This window comes from Gregarina niphandrodes (genome assembly GCF_000223845.1).
Source record: "Gregarina niphandrodes unplaced genomic scaffold scaffold00019, whole genome shotgun sequence".
NCBI lineage: Eukaryota > Apicomplexa > Conoidasida > Eugregarinorida > Gregarinidae > Gregarina > Gregarina niphandrodes.
The window spans coordinates 50,749-67,430 of record NW_011645788.1 but is presented as its reverse complement, the minus strand read 5'-3'; the positions used below and the strand labels follow the sequence as shown (position 1 = coordinate 67,430).

General features: G+C 52.5%; 6 protein-coding genes across 6 annotated transcripts; 2 read left to right on the top strand and 4 right to left on the bottom strand.

Annotated features, from left to right (window-relative positions):
- Nucleotides 1–103: 103 nt before the first annotated feature.
- Nucleotides 104–1,527, bottom strand: GNI_094620 (hypothetical protein; the record flags this gene model as incomplete). Its single annotated transcript, XM_011132657.1, has 1 exon — nt 104–1,527. A coding segment is annotated over one exon (1,424 nt), but the record flags the coding sequence as incomplete, so codon positions are not given.
- Nucleotides 1,528–2,288: 761 nt separating this feature from the next.
- Nucleotides 2,289–3,676, top strand: GNI_094610 (putative pyrroline-5-carboxylate reductase; the record flags this gene model as incomplete). Its single annotated transcript, XM_011132656.1, has 2 exons — nt 2,289–2,412; nt 2,922–3,676. 2 exons carry the CDS (start codon nt 2,289–2,291, stop codon nt 3,674–3,676), a joined length of 879 nt encoding a protein of 292 aa, XP_011130958.1.
- A 296-nt stretch (nt 3,677–3,972) lies between these two features.
- GNI_094600 (hypothetical protein) lies at nt 3,973–8,591 on the top strand (the record flags this gene model as incomplete). The annotated part of the gene is made up of 2 exons (XM_011132655.1): nt 3,973–4,366; nt 4,465–8,591. 2 exons carry the CDS (start codon nt 3,973–3,975, stop codon nt 8,589–8,591), a joined length of 4,521 nt encoding a protein of 1,506 aa, XP_011130957.1.
- A 96-nt stretch (nt 8,592–8,687) lies between these two features.
- GNI_094590 (hypothetical protein) lies at nt 8,688–9,806 on the bottom strand (the record flags this gene model as incomplete). The annotated part of the gene is made up of 1 exon (XM_011132654.1): nt 8,688–9,806. The coding sequence occupies one exon, from the start codon at nt 9,804–9,806 to the stop codon at nt 8,688–8,690; it is 1,119 nt and encodes a 372-aa protein (XP_011130956.1).
- A 1,192-nt stretch (nt 9,807–10,998) lies between these two features.
- On the bottom strand, nt 10,999–13,356 carry GNI_094580 (hypothetical protein; the record flags this gene model as incomplete). Its single annotated transcript, XM_011132653.1, has 1 exon — nt 10,999–13,356. One exon carries the CDS (start codon nt 13,354–13,356, stop codon nt 10,999–11,001), a length of 2,358 nt encoding a protein of 785 aa, XP_011130955.1.
- Nucleotides 13,357–14,690: 1,334 nt separating this feature from the next.
- GNI_094570 (hypothetical protein) lies at nt 14,691–16,616 on the bottom strand (the record flags this gene model as incomplete). Its single annotated transcript, XM_011132652.1, has 2 exons — nt 14,691–15,625; nt 15,998–16,616. 2 exons carry the CDS (start codon nt 16,614–16,616, stop codon nt 14,691–14,693), a joined length of 1,554 nt encoding a protein of 517 aa, XP_011130954.1.
- Between the last annotated feature and the right edge of the window lie 66 nt (nt 16,617–16,682).

Below are 16,682 nucleotides of genomic sequence, written 5' to 3'. Positions count from 1 at the left end.
AATCAGATCGTCTGATCGATATGGCACTTCTTCGGAACCGACGCACTTCCGCAGCAAGTCCTCCACAGTCATCAGAGACGGCAACATCGAAGATGTCGGTAACGACTCGTAGCCATGCAGAGCCAAGCATAACCGAGCAATAACTTCTCCCATTCGCCCTTTATCGATTGCCTGGCTGCCGACCAACTTGAGAAACTGATGCAGGACAGCCGTCAAGTTCAGGGTGATGTGCTGGATGGCTGCCTCGGCTAGGTACGGTTCAGACCCGTACGCCACGTACAGTAGCTCTCGGTTTTTCGACACATGGAGCAGTGTAGCCATGTGACTGCATACGAGCTGTTCTGCCAACTGAATGGACGGGGTTATCCTCACACAAGCGACGACCATGACGGCTGCGGGCACTCCAAGATCCGGGTCCGATTTTCCAATCAACTTGCTGGTGGCTATAGCGGTAAGGGCCTTGTGACCTTGCTGTTTGTAGCTCTCATCAAAGTGTCTGGAAAATGCAAACCACAGTGGGCGACCGAAACGGGAAAGAAACTCAACGGACAGCACGTCGTGCATAGCGACCGGATACGGAGCGTCTTGGACTCCGCAGTCCGGTACTCCGACAGACAAGACAGGAGCAATCGGAATGGACGAGTCCGTACGCACCGTTGATAAGTATCGCTTGTAGGAGTCGTCGTCATGCAGTGCGGGGGCGAAGTTCTGAACACGAGAATTGGTACTTGCAAAGCAGGCAGTGATTCCCGGCACGGCGAACGCTCTTCGGAAGAGACGAAAGACAGGACAAAAGGGGTCAGTCTGGGAAGGAGTCAGCAAAGCTGCTGCCTCATCGCACATGAATAGCACATAAGGGACCTTGAACTGTTGCATAAACCGCTTTATTTGGAGTTTCAGATCATTGGTGGCATCCACCAGTGCAAGAGGCGGTAGCGTCGTACCATCCGCCATGTCGTAGGTCGGGTGCCAGTTCATCAATTGGTAATCGAACCACTCAGTCGGGGTCATTGATCTGAGGTGCTCATCATCGAGGGTACTGCGGATGTATGACGCTAGACACTTCATGATGTGACTCACAATCACATCCGCATCGGCATGGGCCCGGAGTATTTTTTGGAGCGGCGTGAAGTTCCCCGTCTGCCGGGGGAAGGTGTTTGAACTTTGGCTCATACTGATGTAAAAAGACCGATATGTCTTTCCCACTTCAGCAAACAAACGGGACTTACCCCAACCGCTCGACTGGGTCAAGGCACCGACAGCTGTACTGAACTCGGCGGGAGCCAGCCATCCCATCAGCTCCACCAGCATTTTCGGTGATATACTCCTATCCTCCCTAAGCACATACTCCTCGTGGAAAGCAGTCTCGCAATCCACCAGAACGGCGTGTGACTGGTGCGGTATAGCACCAGGAGTAACGCCCGCATGCTGGCGGCTCCGCAGGCTCGACAAGATGTCCTCGTCCAGCTCCACCGTACCGTCAGGTAAAACCTCGTGGACCATTTGACGGAACTCTTCAGCTGACATCCTGATTCTGTTTGACATTGTTCCTGAAACAAGATTGAACGCGAATTTTCGGCTTGAAAATAAATATCCGCCTTACAAAGGAGGCTTGTAACAAAAAAAAATTATCGGGCTTGTCGAGTTCGATCCCAAGAAGTGCGCGCGTTTACAAACACACACTTTTTTATACCCCACCACTTTTAAAAGGCGTTGTTGGTGTTTTTGAGGGCGTGGAGATAGCCCCCGAGTCTCGGAATGGTCGATTGATTTTGTCTTGATTTATTCGAAATGATAACCACCCGCAATTTTCCGTCTTCACAATATCTGGGCGTCTCTGTAAGTGCAACTCAATAAGGCTGACCTCTTTCCCTCCCCCTCCCTCTTTCGGTCTGAATTTGCTGTTTGTCGTTTGTTTGACGAGGTGGTCTTCTGGCCCTATATAAACCTCTTTTTCTAGTGAAATTTATCCCTTGCATTTTCCTCAGCATCCTGGGTGTGTAAGCCATGTTTATTTTTTTGTGAGCTAGCTCGGATATTTCCTTTGTGGTACTTTTCTGTGGAAGATGAACTGTCGAATCTGTTGGTCGCGTGGAGATCACTTGAGGGACGCAGCAGGCCGTCCCCCTTGGGAACAGGAAGTCGTCACTTCACGACTTTCGGCGTGAACTCGAGATTACGTAATGTGTCTACAGCGGAGGAGAGCAAGCAGCTCACCGTTTGGGCTGTTTGAGTTCCACGTCATCCCCTTTGCGATCAGGAATTCGGCAGCAGAGTTCCAGCGCGCGATGGACACGGCGTTCGAGGAGGTGCTGAATGATCGCACCCTGTGTTACATCGACAATATCATCATTATCGCGACGGACAGGCCGTTCGAGGAGGTGCTGCAGCGAGTGGAGAAGATGCAGAAAGGTAGTGGAGTCCCGTTAGAATTCGCATCTAGGAAGCTCCCCGACGCGGAGAGATCGAGGCAATGGCCTTAGGTGTAGAGTGATACATCGCGTGAGTCAACTGCTGGAGAATCATCAGATGTGTGAAAGGAGGACTTCATGAGAGAGCACCGGCAAGACTGGATGGATCGCGTGGGTCCTTTCGGATAATGGCACATAGCGGCGGAGGTCGCGACGTAAAAGCTGAAAAATGTCTCTTACCTCGTGTTGTGTCAGAATGGTCGGGTCCTGGTGTGGTGCTGCCTGCGTCATAAGACGATTTTTTGGCATTCATTTTATTGGCTTGCATGGCACCCTCCATCCAAAAACCAGTGGGAGAGACGTAACAACTGGAAGCCGACGTCGCCGCCTGCGAACGCGTACGGGGCCGTATTTTGATGTCGAGAGGAACGTAGGTTGACGTGCGAGTAAAAAGGAGTCTGCACTTTCGTGTGACCACGCAATGTTGAATAACCACACGAGTGTTGTGAGTGAGTGTGCGAATAAGACACTCGGAGTTGGATGAGGTTGTGTGCGATCACGGAGTTGGGAACGAGCAGGTCGTGGTGCAAATAGACTCACCTTGTTGCTATTTTTTCTTTCTGAACCCGATGTTGATTGTTGACCTCAGATCTGTGTGTTCACAGAAGACACCTCAGAGAGTGCAAGAAAATGAAGAGTACGTATTAGTACGTGTCGATGATGAGTTGCCAGTTGATGATTTTATTACATTGTCTGAGAAACACAAAGACCGAGTCTTGGTAGCATATACGGTGAGAGAAGTGGACTGCTCCCAGTCAGAGGGGTTTAGCGGTCGTCCGGGAGATAGTGGTTCGGGAGATTGGTTGGTAGATGCGGTCGCTATACTGAATGCAGTTCCAAACACAATAGAGGTCATACTGAGAGAACAAGATGAAGTGGGAAAGGATCAGTCACCTGATGTATTTTACTTGGCCAATTCCATGCAGATCGAGGCGTGGGTGAGAATGGTTCTGGTATACATTCCCAAAGCTGTGGCAGCGGGGGTGGAGGCAATGGCCGACCAAGCCCCAGTGTCTTTAGACAGCCAGACGCAGCGAGAGCTTGCTGTTCAGTGCATGATGGGCTCGGCACTGATGGCGCAGAAAGCACGGGACACGCATTTTGGTCAACTGAAGGACAATGTAACCACACCCGGTGGCATAACAATACGTGGCCTCAAGGTCATGAGGGCCAATGGCATGCAAGGAGCTGTTATGCAACCCTAGACCATTTATTTTACAGTGCGGTTGAAAACGAATGCAGTGTGGGTTGTTTGCTGACCATGGGTGAGCTGTAACCCCGAAGGCCGGCTTCGGGGTCAGCTTTTCGATGATGTTGACCTGAACATTATAGTTGCTCATCCGAAGAGGATCGGAAATGACTCACAACACTCGTTTTTTCTGTTCACAACACTCCTTACTAGAAAACAAGATGATTTTGTCCAACATGCAAGTACGCAACATGAGTCTTGGGTCAACAGATCTTGGCCTGCTTGAGGTCGTAATTTCCATTGCAAAAATTAATGAGAATCGAGTTGGCCAGATTGCGGCGTGAGGTGGCAGTCGCGGGTTTGTGTGGGGATGGTCTGTATGCAGCGCTTAGGGATCTCGTGCGGCGTTACGAGTCTGATCTGTCGAAGGGCTGCTTCTACTTGGCTTTGGAGTGTTTGGATGATGACTTGTTCACCAAGTTGTGGTCAGAAGAAGTTCTACCTGGGTACCGCAAACTCGTTGTCAACAGCTGCAGAAGAAAGGGACGGGCACGTCTGGCACACGCTCTGTGTGTTCGAGAGCACGCGCAGGCCGCTGCTAAAGACAAGGTGGACTCATTGACAGTCATGTTACGTTGGGGGAAATATTTGCAAAGCGATTACGTTCTCAATTGGTTCAATGAATTCCCCTTCGATCAAGACCTAAGTAAGCACTGTCGGGGGGCGGCACTGTCAGGGGGCGGCACTGTTAGGGGGCGGCGTCACTGTCAGGGGGTGGCGTCACCGATGGGAGGATTATGGTAGGATATATGTTCTTGAATCGGGTACCGATGGTGTTCTTCCACGGGTATGTTGAGCGAGTGGTTGAGAAGATTTTGATTCCGGCTCGTTTGGAGTTAGAGGATTTGGAGCTACGAACCTGGTTGGAGTTGATGCGTGTTTATAAGATCGAGAGTGATGCGTTGGTTGAGTTTTTAGTTGAGTGGGATGTGGAATGGACAAGGCGTGTGAATGGCCCAGATGGTGTGGATCGAGTCCGTCGGGGTTGTGAGGTGATGGGTAAGGGTTATGCGGATACGCCTTTCTTGTTACCTGTACATAAGAAATGTTACACGCGTTTGTTGGAGTTGTATTTAGAACAGGTGCGTGCGAATGGCCATAGCTTTAAAGGTAAGCTGAGCGGTATGGAGTTAGATCGGGTCTTATCGTACGACGTGCTACGCAGACTGCGGCTGCTGAACCAGTTGGATGTGGTAGATCACAACGCTGTGATGCAGGTGCCTCTGCAACCCTGGATTTACCACAGTACCGAGTTCAGCGAGCTTATGCTCAATCGGTTCATCCCCAGTCTCAAGAACGACTGGGAACGCTTGAAACGCGAGATGGACGAGCAACAAAACAAAGACGACGACACCGAGGTGCAGAACATGCTCAAAGCCGTCAAGGTGGCACGCTCAGTCACGGTCACTGACGCCAGCGGACGCCTGCTCGCCCGCGGAGGCCGCGACAGCGACCCGGTCGCCACGGAGGCCGTTGTAGAAAGCGACCCGGTCACCGTGGCGAAGTTGATACGGGAGGCGGAGAAGCAACGGGCCGTCGACTTCGCCCAACTCAGCTGGTGTGTACAGGCTCTGGATACGCCTGCACTTCCGCTATTACCGGCAGCGCTGCGCTCGCGGCTTTACCAGGAATTCGTGGAAAATACTCTGCTCGACCGCGTCGTCAAGAGTTGCCATCTGGGAATGCTCAAGCCGCTGGATCTGCATCACACGGTGCTGGTGGACGGCAAGGGTTGGCAAACCTACGGCGAGCAACGCAAGCCATACTGCACCCTGCCTGCCCAGAACGCGCCTTTCGTGGCCGTCTGGGTTGACGAAATCCTGCACGGAGCGAACTCCAGTGCAAACTCGGTCGCCGTCGCAGCTGTGGTCCAGGCGGCTCCAGCAGCGGCCGAGGCTGAGACTGAGGTCGACATAGAGCAGAAGCTGGCGTCGATCCGGCGAGTGCCGGCTAAAACTAGACTGTCGACACAGGACATGCGGGCGTATCGTTTGCACACACGCGGGTGCGGCGAGTGGAAGCGGCTGGCCTGGAGGCGCCGGAGTCGAGGCTGTCTCCGTTGGTCCTGTCTGGCGCCGACACAACGCGGCGTACGTGTGGCCCAGCTCTGCACTTTGGCCGAGCAGTACGTGGACTACAGCCTCCGTACACGTGACGGGTTCCCTTCGGCTGCGTGCTTCGGCGAAATGGGCCACGCGGTTCGCAACGGTCACGACTTTTTGCTGGCCAACCTGGCAGCGAATGTCGGCAGGTACGTCACCGGGCACAACGGCGTCGGCTTCTGCGACGGGCGAGCGTTCCTGGCACGCACCTTGGACGCCATACTGGATCAGCTACGGGCCCTGGGCCACCCGAGGTTGCTGGACGCGCCAGACTTCAACATGGCCACGATCTTCCCACGTGTGGTCAAGTACCCCGCGGAACTTGGCGACCGGCACGAAAACATCTACCCATACTCGCTGCCAGCCATTCAGCCACTAATAGTGTTGCCTCCCGACCCCGCTGTGGCCATGGCCGGGGGTGCCCGGAGCCGCACAGCCAGGGATTCGAAGACGCCGTTTTGCAGTGTGCCATGGAGAGCGATTGATAGAGTCCCCATCCCGCGTCTTGTGAAAGTCTCCGGCGTTCCCGGAGAAGGCTGTCTCGAAGGAGGCTGGAACGTGGGTCCCGAGGAGATTTACATGGGCGTGGATCCGGGTCGAGTAGCGGCGTTCAGGCGACGAGAGTTGCACGACAAGGCGGTGTCGGTATCAGTGCCTTACAAGACAGTGCTGGAGTGGATTTACGGGTTGGTCGCAGTTCATCGTCCGGCAGCATTGTGTCCGACAGAATCGTTGTCGAATTGTGGCGAGAAGTTTTCAGTATCGGTGGCATGTGCGGCGGTAGTGCAGTTGCAGTACGGGGCCGTCATGACGCCGAATCTAGTAAACCGAACAAGTGTGTTGAAGAACCCTCATAGCACGGTGGAGGAGCGCGCACTGATACGGCAAGAAACAAGTTTGTTGAAGCAGGTCATAATTCAGCTGTACGATGAGTCGACGCCCTGCGCGGGTTCGGGTAATGCCGCCACCACGTATGACTTGAACACGCAATGGTGGCACCCCGGCGACTACGCTGTCAAACGTTCAATGTTCTTGTGGCCCGGCCAAAACAACGTCTTCTACCAACACAGAGAGATAGCGGAGGTACTCGTGTCACTCACCGTCCGCCTCAATCGCGGAACTGGCGGCGGGCCGTTAGACTCAATGAGAAAATATGGAGTGCCACCCATCCAAGACCATGAATTGCTGCATCATATGATGCGTCACGGCCTCACTTTCAAACACTATCAAAAGACCCGTACCGTGGCTGTTACCGTAGCGAGAACCGACGCGGCGGAGACCGCCGCGTCGGGAATCGTGACGGAATCGGAGAGAGAGTGTGCTCAGAGGTTGAAGGCGTCGTTGAATGATCGTTTGTTCGGTCTGGTGGAGGAGGGACATCGTCGACGTGTGCGCGAGACTCCGAAGGCGTTGTTGGCTCGTGGTTTTTGTTTTGCGTGTGCCGATTTATGTTGGTTCAATTTGGCGGGGAAGAAGGAACGTAATGATTATTCTGATCGACGTATGTTTTATATGGGGTGCAGTGAGCTGAATGAGACGTATCCGGAGCGATTGGCGAAGGCGTATAGGCGTGAGGATGCGTGGCTGACTAGTCGCGAAAACTTGAAGACATTATTAAGACTGCAGTTACCAGCGGCGATCGAGCGTAAGGATTTCGAGCTATTCGCACGCGTGCTTATGCTATTCACTCGTGCCGCCTCCGAAGCCGAGGGCCGCATACCCACCCAGGTGCGTCTGGCCGCGCCCTTTCTCACTTTCGACCAGTGTGTCGGGCTTTGTAGGCTTTCTGCCAGGGCACACGAATCAGCCTGGCTACTCGCCGCCAGAAGTGGACGGATGACCGAACTTTTCGACAAACTGTTGGGACATGTCCGCGAACAAGAAAATGTCTCCTTCGCACTCCTCGCAGCCTTCCCTATCATACCCTACGTACCACCCCACACGGTGAGGGTGCTGCTGGCTTCGTGCAACGCACTCCTTTGTCGCGCTCAAAAGGCTCTTTTGCAATGCAGAATTAGACTAGGCGACGACCTGTGCACAAACGCCGACGCCAGCAACCCCGCACAGGACCCGATCACAAACGTGGACCCGATCACAAACGTGGATCCGATCACAAACGTGGATCCGATCACAAACGTGGACCCGATCACAAACGTGGAAGTAAAGGAGATGAAGCGAGGATCGGCACTGCGCGTTGGTTTCAGGGGTGTGAGTAAGTTGTTGAATGCCACCATCTTCAACACAGATCCTTCACTCTTCAACATGCTGTGTGGGATGTATGGCAGCCTGCTGGATGACCCACGAGTCTTTCGCGCGTTCCAGTTGTGTGTGTTCGACCCCAAGAGAGAAGAAGGTCTCAAGAAACTTACTGCACCTGATCGAAAGGCCCTGTTATCAGGTCCTTGGGGTCGGCGGAATGGAGAGGCAGATCCAAGAGGCATCTTACGGAAAATTAAACTATCATTTATGACTCGTCAGCTCGAATTGGCTAGTCTGGAAACATTTTGTAACTACGTTCAAAATGCCCCGGCCAGTGCTCACGTACCTGTTCCTCGAGCGTTCAGGGAGCCAAATACCCCCTCCGACCTTGCTCTACTTCGTGCCATCTGTACCTACTGCCAAATCAACGATTACGCTTCCCTCTATAAAATGCTACTTGGAATCCACTGCGACTCCAGCTTCAGAACACTTCAAGTGGGAGCTGTCTGTCCCAACACCGGACTTGCTCTTAAACTGGAGGGCCTGAAATATGGCGGATTCTGTGAATAGGTGGTAACACAGCAAATTTTTTCATTTAATTTTTTTTCCTCAAAAATATTAATCATTCGTTGGCTCCATGTCAACTTAACCCACCCATTCATTCGATCATACACTACTTGTCAAGAACTTTACCCAAGATTTGATCTCAGAGTAACCACCAACCAACTGTCCATCTGAAAATAGTTGAGGGAGCGACTTGGAGCCTGTCAATGCCTTTGTGATGAATGCTGAATCACATGCTTTTAGGGGTAGTTCGATGAATGCGAGGCCGAAGTCAGAGAGTAGTTTAACTGTTTTGTCACATTTTTTAGTTCCACATTCGGCGGTGGTTAGTAGCACTAGGTAGGCGCCTGTTGTACGGGTCGACGAGTCTCGGGTGGATTCCCTGTGGAGTTCGAAACGGTTGCGCCGGGCGAGCTTTGGTTGTAGGTCATGACAGTTGGAAGGTCGTTTTTTTTTACCAGAGACGACGCCTTGATTTTCAGAATAGTCGTCGTCGTCGTCGTCTTCTGCGGAATCGTCGTCTCCGTCGGAAAGATCGGAGTGGGACAAACATGCGCACAGGCGTCGCTCTCCTCGACGGTGTAAGCCCACTGTGTGGTCATATTCACTGTCCTCCTCTTCTGATTGCGGAGAGACCCATTTTGCTGCTTTCGGTGACCATGCCCCACCAAGTACACCACTAGGTGCCCAATTGGGATATCGCCGCTCTACAAAGAAGCGACGCTCCGTGGCGCCTTGAGGCTGTCTGCGACGTTCCTGACCTCGGTTCGGCTTTGTCTCATCTCTGAACCGCTTCGGGCGAAACCTGGCCGAACGTTGTGGATACCGATAGTCTGCCTCGACAGACTGTCCGCACTGGCGGTGACCAGCCACTTGCGGTTGCACTCCGCAGTCTGGACTGGGAGCGCCGTCGTGCCAGTGTCGGTGGGAATTGTTTCGGAGTCGCGAACCGTGCCGCAATCTGGAGTACTCTTCTTCTTCTTCAGCTTGAGCAGTAACCGCCAAGCTCTGCCCCGTCCGACTCGGCCCCATCCGACTCGGCCCTGCCGTCGGTTGAAGGTGCTCGTCTCCGACTGCAGTGTAAGCTGCCCTGGGTGAGGCTGCCAGACTGTTTCGTCTGCCGCTTGCGAACGGGTTCTCGAAGGACGAACTTTCGGAAGGCGGCGGACGGATGCTGGAGTGGATGCTTTCGATCAAGGCGATGGGCAGTCCGCGGTTCATCTCGTTGATGCCGGTGCTGGGAAAACTCCCATTCCCTGATGACCCCGATGTTTCAGAACCCGCTCGCGGCCGTGGACACAATAGTGCATAGCACAATAGTGCATAGCACAATAGTGCGTAGATTCACATGTATCGGGTATCGGTTAAGTATGCCAGTCAAGAGATGTATCACAAAGCAAACCGTCCCCAATGATAGTCGTCTTCCCAGCGATCATGCTTTATCCTGCACCGCGAAACCTGTATGTACTAAGGATGGCAAGAGACGAGAGCTATCAGGGCCAGAAAGCCATGTGGGCCCACAACTCGTGCCGAACGGACATTTGCACCTAAACGGACAGGTCACGCAGATCCAATCCAGACAGTCGTGGCCTTCTCAAGACACTTGCTAAACCCGAACACTTATCGACAGGCTTGTCTCTATTACAGTCGAGGCACGACCCTGAGCAAAACACTAGGACCGGATAGCGCGGGCGGACCGGATAACGCGGGCGGACCGGATAACGCGGGTGGACCGGATAGCGCGGGCGGATTGGTCCAGAGGTGTGAGGCAGGCCGGCCTCACACCCTCGGAATCACGCTGGAATGGTCACGCTGAGGAAGTGCTTGGTGCAATTGTCGTCCCCCATTGGCGTCGTAGCGTAATCTTGGTCGTTTTGTTTTAGTAGTAGGTTCCTATCTAAAGTCGTATTCAGTGACGACTCCAAGCCGGAGGCTATTGTCATGCGCGCTGAAGCGGGCTAATCAGTCGGCAAACCCCGGGCTCGAGCACAGCCCGGGCACTCCGAGGTCACAGCGGGACTACTCCTATCGGGATTCTACCTGGTTTAACGGTGTACTGTGTGTCCGATTTATTATCGACGTTCATGCGTGTGTGTGCACGTGTGTGTGCCCAATGAAGTAAAACCAGTTGTGCCAAAAAGTCAACTCCAGCCTTGGCAAACAAACAATCAACGACAAAGAATGGAATGTTGTACACCCACAAAATTGTACTCGTCCACCGAGACATATTTCATTATGCGTAGTAATTGAAAGAAGACACTCGTGGCTGGGTGGGGTATTTTCACAGACACACGAGGACAATAATGAGTTGAATGAATTCAATTTGTTACAAGTAAAAGGCTGAAGGAGTGCGTGTGTAACCTGCCGAATTAAGCAGCTCTGAAAATGGATGGCGCTGAAGCATCTCACCGATTCATTGTCTGCGGGACAATCTCCTCATTTCCGACCGGACAGATTCAGTCTGTGACCACAGGACGCCATGGCAGTCGTGCTGGCAGTTCTTGATGACACGGGGGTGTGACGCTTTGACATCAGGGTGTTTGGCCCTTACGTTACCCAGGGGTACAGATAACATTCCAAACACGTCCTCCATGCGTGCGTCAAGTCCCCATGATTCAACCGTACCTTTGTCGCCTTTGAACTCGGTCTCGCATTTACTGTGGACAACACGGCACACACAGTTGTGAACACCGGGGCAGGGTAGTACGTGGGAATCACAGGTTGATGAACATCCCGGGTCGGCAGGCAAGGCTTTTTTCAGAGCAATTGCGAGATCTTGTTTTTGTTCCGGCAATACGTCACCCAGGTGGTCTTTCACTCTCTGATACACCAAACGCCTCTCTCCGGATTTCGAATCACAGCGTACAAAACAGTCTCCGGCGTCGTCGACATAATGATGAACCGCATCCTCTACCGCAAAAGCATCCATCGAGAGGGGGCCAAACTGATGACAAGACACGATGGGCCCATCCTCCGACCTTGACACCCAATTTTTCGGGTTAAAATACCAGAAATTAGATCTCGGCTGCGGGGGTACTTTTTTTCTACACATCATTGTTCCGCTTCCGCCGCCACATGGATATTTGCCGATCTGTGGCAAGTCATGCCAGTCGCCTTCAGGCGACTTTTGGCACTCGTTCAAATGAAGCTGGAGTTTGCTTAACTCCCGTCTGCTCAGTCTCTTCTTAAACGGATCCTTGTGATCCGTGGGCTGCGTCTCCACAACTTGCAAGTCAGGGACGTAAACAAGATCTGGGCTCATCTTACGGCAGTCGTATTCGCATTTTCTCACGTTGAATACTGTATCCTTCGTGCTGAACGCAGGCATCCTTCTCAGCACGTCTCCCGCTGTCGTGTTGTAACCAATCGCTGTCATGCGCTTGATGGGCTCAACCCCCACCGTAACATCGCAGCGGACCTCTGCAAAATCACACAAAGATCGGTCGATCGCGGGATCGTTCTTACAGTCGACACACTTGCCTGAGGAGCTCTTTACAAGGGGGTACCGGGGGTTCATCATCATCTCGAAATCATTCAGATCGGGAACTGATGGGTTTCGCGAAAAGTCAACGAATCCCTCATCAGGGATACTAGGAATAAAGGGTAGACGCCTTGCAGTCTCCTCCCATGTATTACGTAGCACTTCCTTCTGATCATCACAAAGTAGAAGGCATCGATTATTGCGCAGATGATACTCAATGGCTTCCTTCACAACAAAGTAGTCATGTTTCCACGGACCGCCAAACCTATGACAGGTACCCGGTGGCCCGCCGTTTCCTACACACATCAACTCTCCACTGCCGCCTCGGCAGGCAAGTTCTCCAACCCCTAGGAGAGGCTGTACGCCTTTGTTTTGTTTCATAGCGTTGAATGACGCATGGCATTCGGCTTTAGGAATTTCGACCTCCTCCAACTCAAGCTCGCTAATCATCGTCTTGTACCGGTTATTGTGTCCGATTGAACTGCTGTCAAACGCTTGTTCCAATGCCTCCGCCCGCGGGTCAAGGTCCGGCATGTTTGAGCCGTCCGCTTGGGGTGACCCACCTTCTGAACCACCGGAACTAAAGTAATAGATCAGGTATAGAGCTAGCCCACCGATAACAGCTGAACCAATAGCCGTGCGAGGTCGATCCCGAACCCATCGCGCCAGACCACAACCTAGGCCGGACTCACTGCGACTCTTGGGAAGCGGGTCCTGCAGCAGCGTCAACCACTCTTCTGGCACACATCTTCGGAGGTCTTTCAGCTCCCCAGGTGTCAGTCGTCTGCAACCTGTAACAGCCAACGGTTCCTCCTCTTTCAATGAACCTACTTTCTTCAATGCCTTTCGCACTTGCGACATATCCAAACCAACGCTGTCACGGCAAATCTGATCCGAAATGTAGGTCCAATTACCGTGCGGGTCCACGCTATCGAAATACGCTTTGAGTTCACGCATTGCCAACGTTTCTCCCATGGTATTACTCTCACCACGCGGACTCCACATGAAAACTTTTGAACATTGCTCTAGCCAGTTGAATCCGTTGTCTTCGATCAAGAGAGCTTGGCTATGAGAGTCACCTTGGTTGGCTGCTTCAATCAACTTCCTTATCGCTCCCTTAGGTGCCGCGACGACGAACTGAACCTTGGCCTCTTGTGTTCGATCGGCCAACGTCAACAACGTGGCCTCACAGCCTCTAACCGATGGTTCTGTGCCATCGGCATTCATTAGCCATGCCACAAGACCCTCCGGCACCACCCCAATTGATTCGATGCATGATATCGCCTTCATCGTCCGCGAATTTGGTACGCCCAAAAAAAATTGTTCCCCCAAAAAAAAGACAGAACATACACCACTGTCCAAGCCCGTTATGCTCCGTTGAGTGACGACTCCACGCTCTCACCTTTGGAGCATTCTTCGGCACGCCGTGGCCGGTGTGATGCTGGTGTGTTGCTGGTCGCTCGCGGTAGCCCTCCACGCAGTAGTTACGTCTGGAACGGGAGCTTTTCGTCAGGTTGATTCGTTATCCGTCACCACGTGGATTAGGTTCGCTATCAAGCCTGACGATAAGCTGCCGTGGATTTAACCGGTTGAACCGGATGAGCAGCCATCATATGAAGTTCTCTGTCCTTCAAAAGTCTATCTCTTTTAAATTTGTTGAGAGACGGCCCGTCCCCACCGAGTTTTCAGTTGTTATGTCTCGCCCGCCGAAGCTTTTTATTGTAATACAGGGAGAGTTAGCAACCTAGCGATGCAAGGTAGCAGAATCAACACCAAGAACTCCGTATGACGCAGGCAGCACCACGTCAGCAGCGGACCAGTTCGACACAATACCGGCCCTGTGTGGAGTGGGATCGCAGTCGGACGTTCCTTTGTGACTCATAGTGGACGGATCCCGGCCGCACGCCGTGACGGCTCACGTAATAGTTTTTTTTCCAGACCCGGTTACTGAGCTTTAAAGTCCTCAACACTCCACTCAATACAGCACTGCCGAGGAGGTCCTCTAGGCCTCGCGGGTCTCTGGGGCGATGTAAGCCTGGGATGCTTGTGTTTTGGTTCTTTTCTCTACAAGCTCGGCCGGCTAAGCACCCATGTACTCTTGAGACCAGCAGTACAGTGCTTCCGAGTCTTGCCCACTCCCAACTGTCCACTCGGCTTACTAGGAACAAAGACTCTTCTGGCCTTAATATGTGTCCATCGTAGTGCTGGCCCGTCTGTACCTGGGTGATGTCATCCGTACCGTTCAAGTGCCCCTGTTCACTCAAACCACTCGCGCGTATCGAGCAAAACCCAGTCTTACATCGCCCAGTTAAGACGGCCGTATTAGTTCATGAGATGTTTTCTTTGGCGATCCAAAACAGGGTTTTCTTCAGCAACTCAAAACAGGACCAACAGTGCGGGTCGTCCATTACGTGCGAGCCGCCAAGCGCCAGTGAAGGAGCCTCCACCACGGGTGTTGTATAAAAAGGTCCGAAAGCGAGGGTGGGCAAGTAAGCATCGCGAGTGTAAGAATTGCGACCCACCGTCAACTAAGGACGAAGAATCGGATGCGCACGAACACAGTAGTACTGACTCAAATCGTCGACCGAAAACCTTCACAAGGGGTTGTGGGGAAAAAAATTGTTTCAGACATTCTCTGATGACCACAGGACGCCGTGGCAGTCGTTCTGGCAGGTATCGAGACGGAGGTCTTTGGCTTCGTGGTGTCCGGATTTGATGTTAGCTCCGGGAACAGATTGCATTTTAAATACGTCCTCCATGCGTGTATCAAATCCCCACGATTCAACAGTTTGGGGCTTGCCTTCGAACTCGGTCTGGCATTTACTGTGCGCAACGCGGCACACACAGTTGTGGACATTGTCGCATGGTTGTAGTGTAGAACCACAAGTCGACGAACAACTTCGGTCGGCAGGCAAAAATGTGGGCAGCACATATTCGAAATCCCATCGTGGAGGCTTATCCGAACTATAACCAGCTCGCTCCGGATCATAACCAGGCAATGTGTTGAACAAATGCTTGTGCGCTTCATCCCACAAGGAACGCCGTTCGTCGGATCTTGAACCGCAACGTACAACACAGTCTCCAACATTTGATGAATAATGTCTGACCGCATCCTCCACTGCGAAAGCATTCATCGACAGGGGACCAAAACGATGACAAGAGAGGAACTCATTCTTTTCTTTACACATCATCACTCCGCTTCCACCGCCACACGGATGTCTACCGGTCCCTTGCAACTTTTGCCACCCGCCTTTAAGATATTTTTCGCAATCTACCAAAGGCAATTGAAGCTTACTTAACTCGCGTCTGCTCAATCTCAGTTTCAGAGCATCTTCCGGACTCGTGGGCTCCGTTTCCACAGTTCGCAAGTTACTAACGGAAGCAAGATCCGGTCTCATCTTACGGCATTCGTATTGGCAATTATAAGTCGCATACAGTTTGTCCTTCGTGTTGAACGGAGACATCCGTCTCATAACGTCTCGCACTGTCGTATTGTAACCAATTAATTTGATCCATTGCTCAAGCATTTCTCCCTCGGCCCTAACGCGACACTTGACCTCTGCAAAATCACAGGAACAACTCTCGGCCGGGCCGTTCCTCGAACAGCCGATACAATTCCCTGAACAGCTCTTTACCATGGCATAGCGTGCTCGCAACATGGCATCAAAAGCCCTCATTTCGGGAACTTTGGGGGTTTGCGTAGAGTCCATGAACCCCCTATCAGGGCATCGAGGAATAAAGGGAAGACGCCTTGAAGTCTCTTCCCACAAAGGGCGCACCACTTCTCCCTCCTTATCGCACCGTGCAATACAGTGCACTCCCACGCTTTGCAAATAATAATCAATGGCTTCCCTCACTGCAAAGATGTCGTATGCCCACACACCACCAAATCTATGGCAGGTGCCCAACGATCCTGCACACATTAATTTACCACTGCCCTCGCAGGGATATTTTCCGATTGCTGCATTTATCCGGGGGTAAGGTTCTTCCTTATAATCCTTTGAACGGAATGCGTATCGACAGTCGGACCAAGGGAGTTCGAGCCCGTCCAACTCACGTCTCGTCATCGGCATCTTCAACTGACTTGGGTATACTGTGGTTGTCTTGTGCTCTGCGGTAGTCTCGTATTCTGCGGTAGTCGCTGCTGTGGGGCCTGTACTCTTCTGTAACCCCTTCGCCTTCAATTCAATGACGGACTCCGACACAAGGCGTTGGCTGCTGGAAGGACTCGTGGTGGCATCCTCACCCACGGTATTTTCATGCAATGCTTTCTTCGTCTTCTCCACAGTGACTGGTGCGACAGAGTCAGTCAGGCCAGGTGCGTCATAATGTGCAGTTGAACTGGCCTCAAACATTCGCTTCATCGTGGCCGAGGTAACCGTGGAGACCAGGTCCAAAAGACTTGAACTGCTCATGGTCGTACTTTCGCCCTCGGTAGTATTACGCAATGCTTTCTTTGTTGTGTTCACAGTGACTGTCGCGACAGAGTCAGTCGAGCTGTAACCTAGGCCGGGTGCGCCATAATGTGCAGTGGAACTGGTCTCGAACATTCGCTTCATCGTGTCTGTGGCGACCGTTGAGACCAGGTCCAAGAGTCTTGAACTGCTCATGGTGGT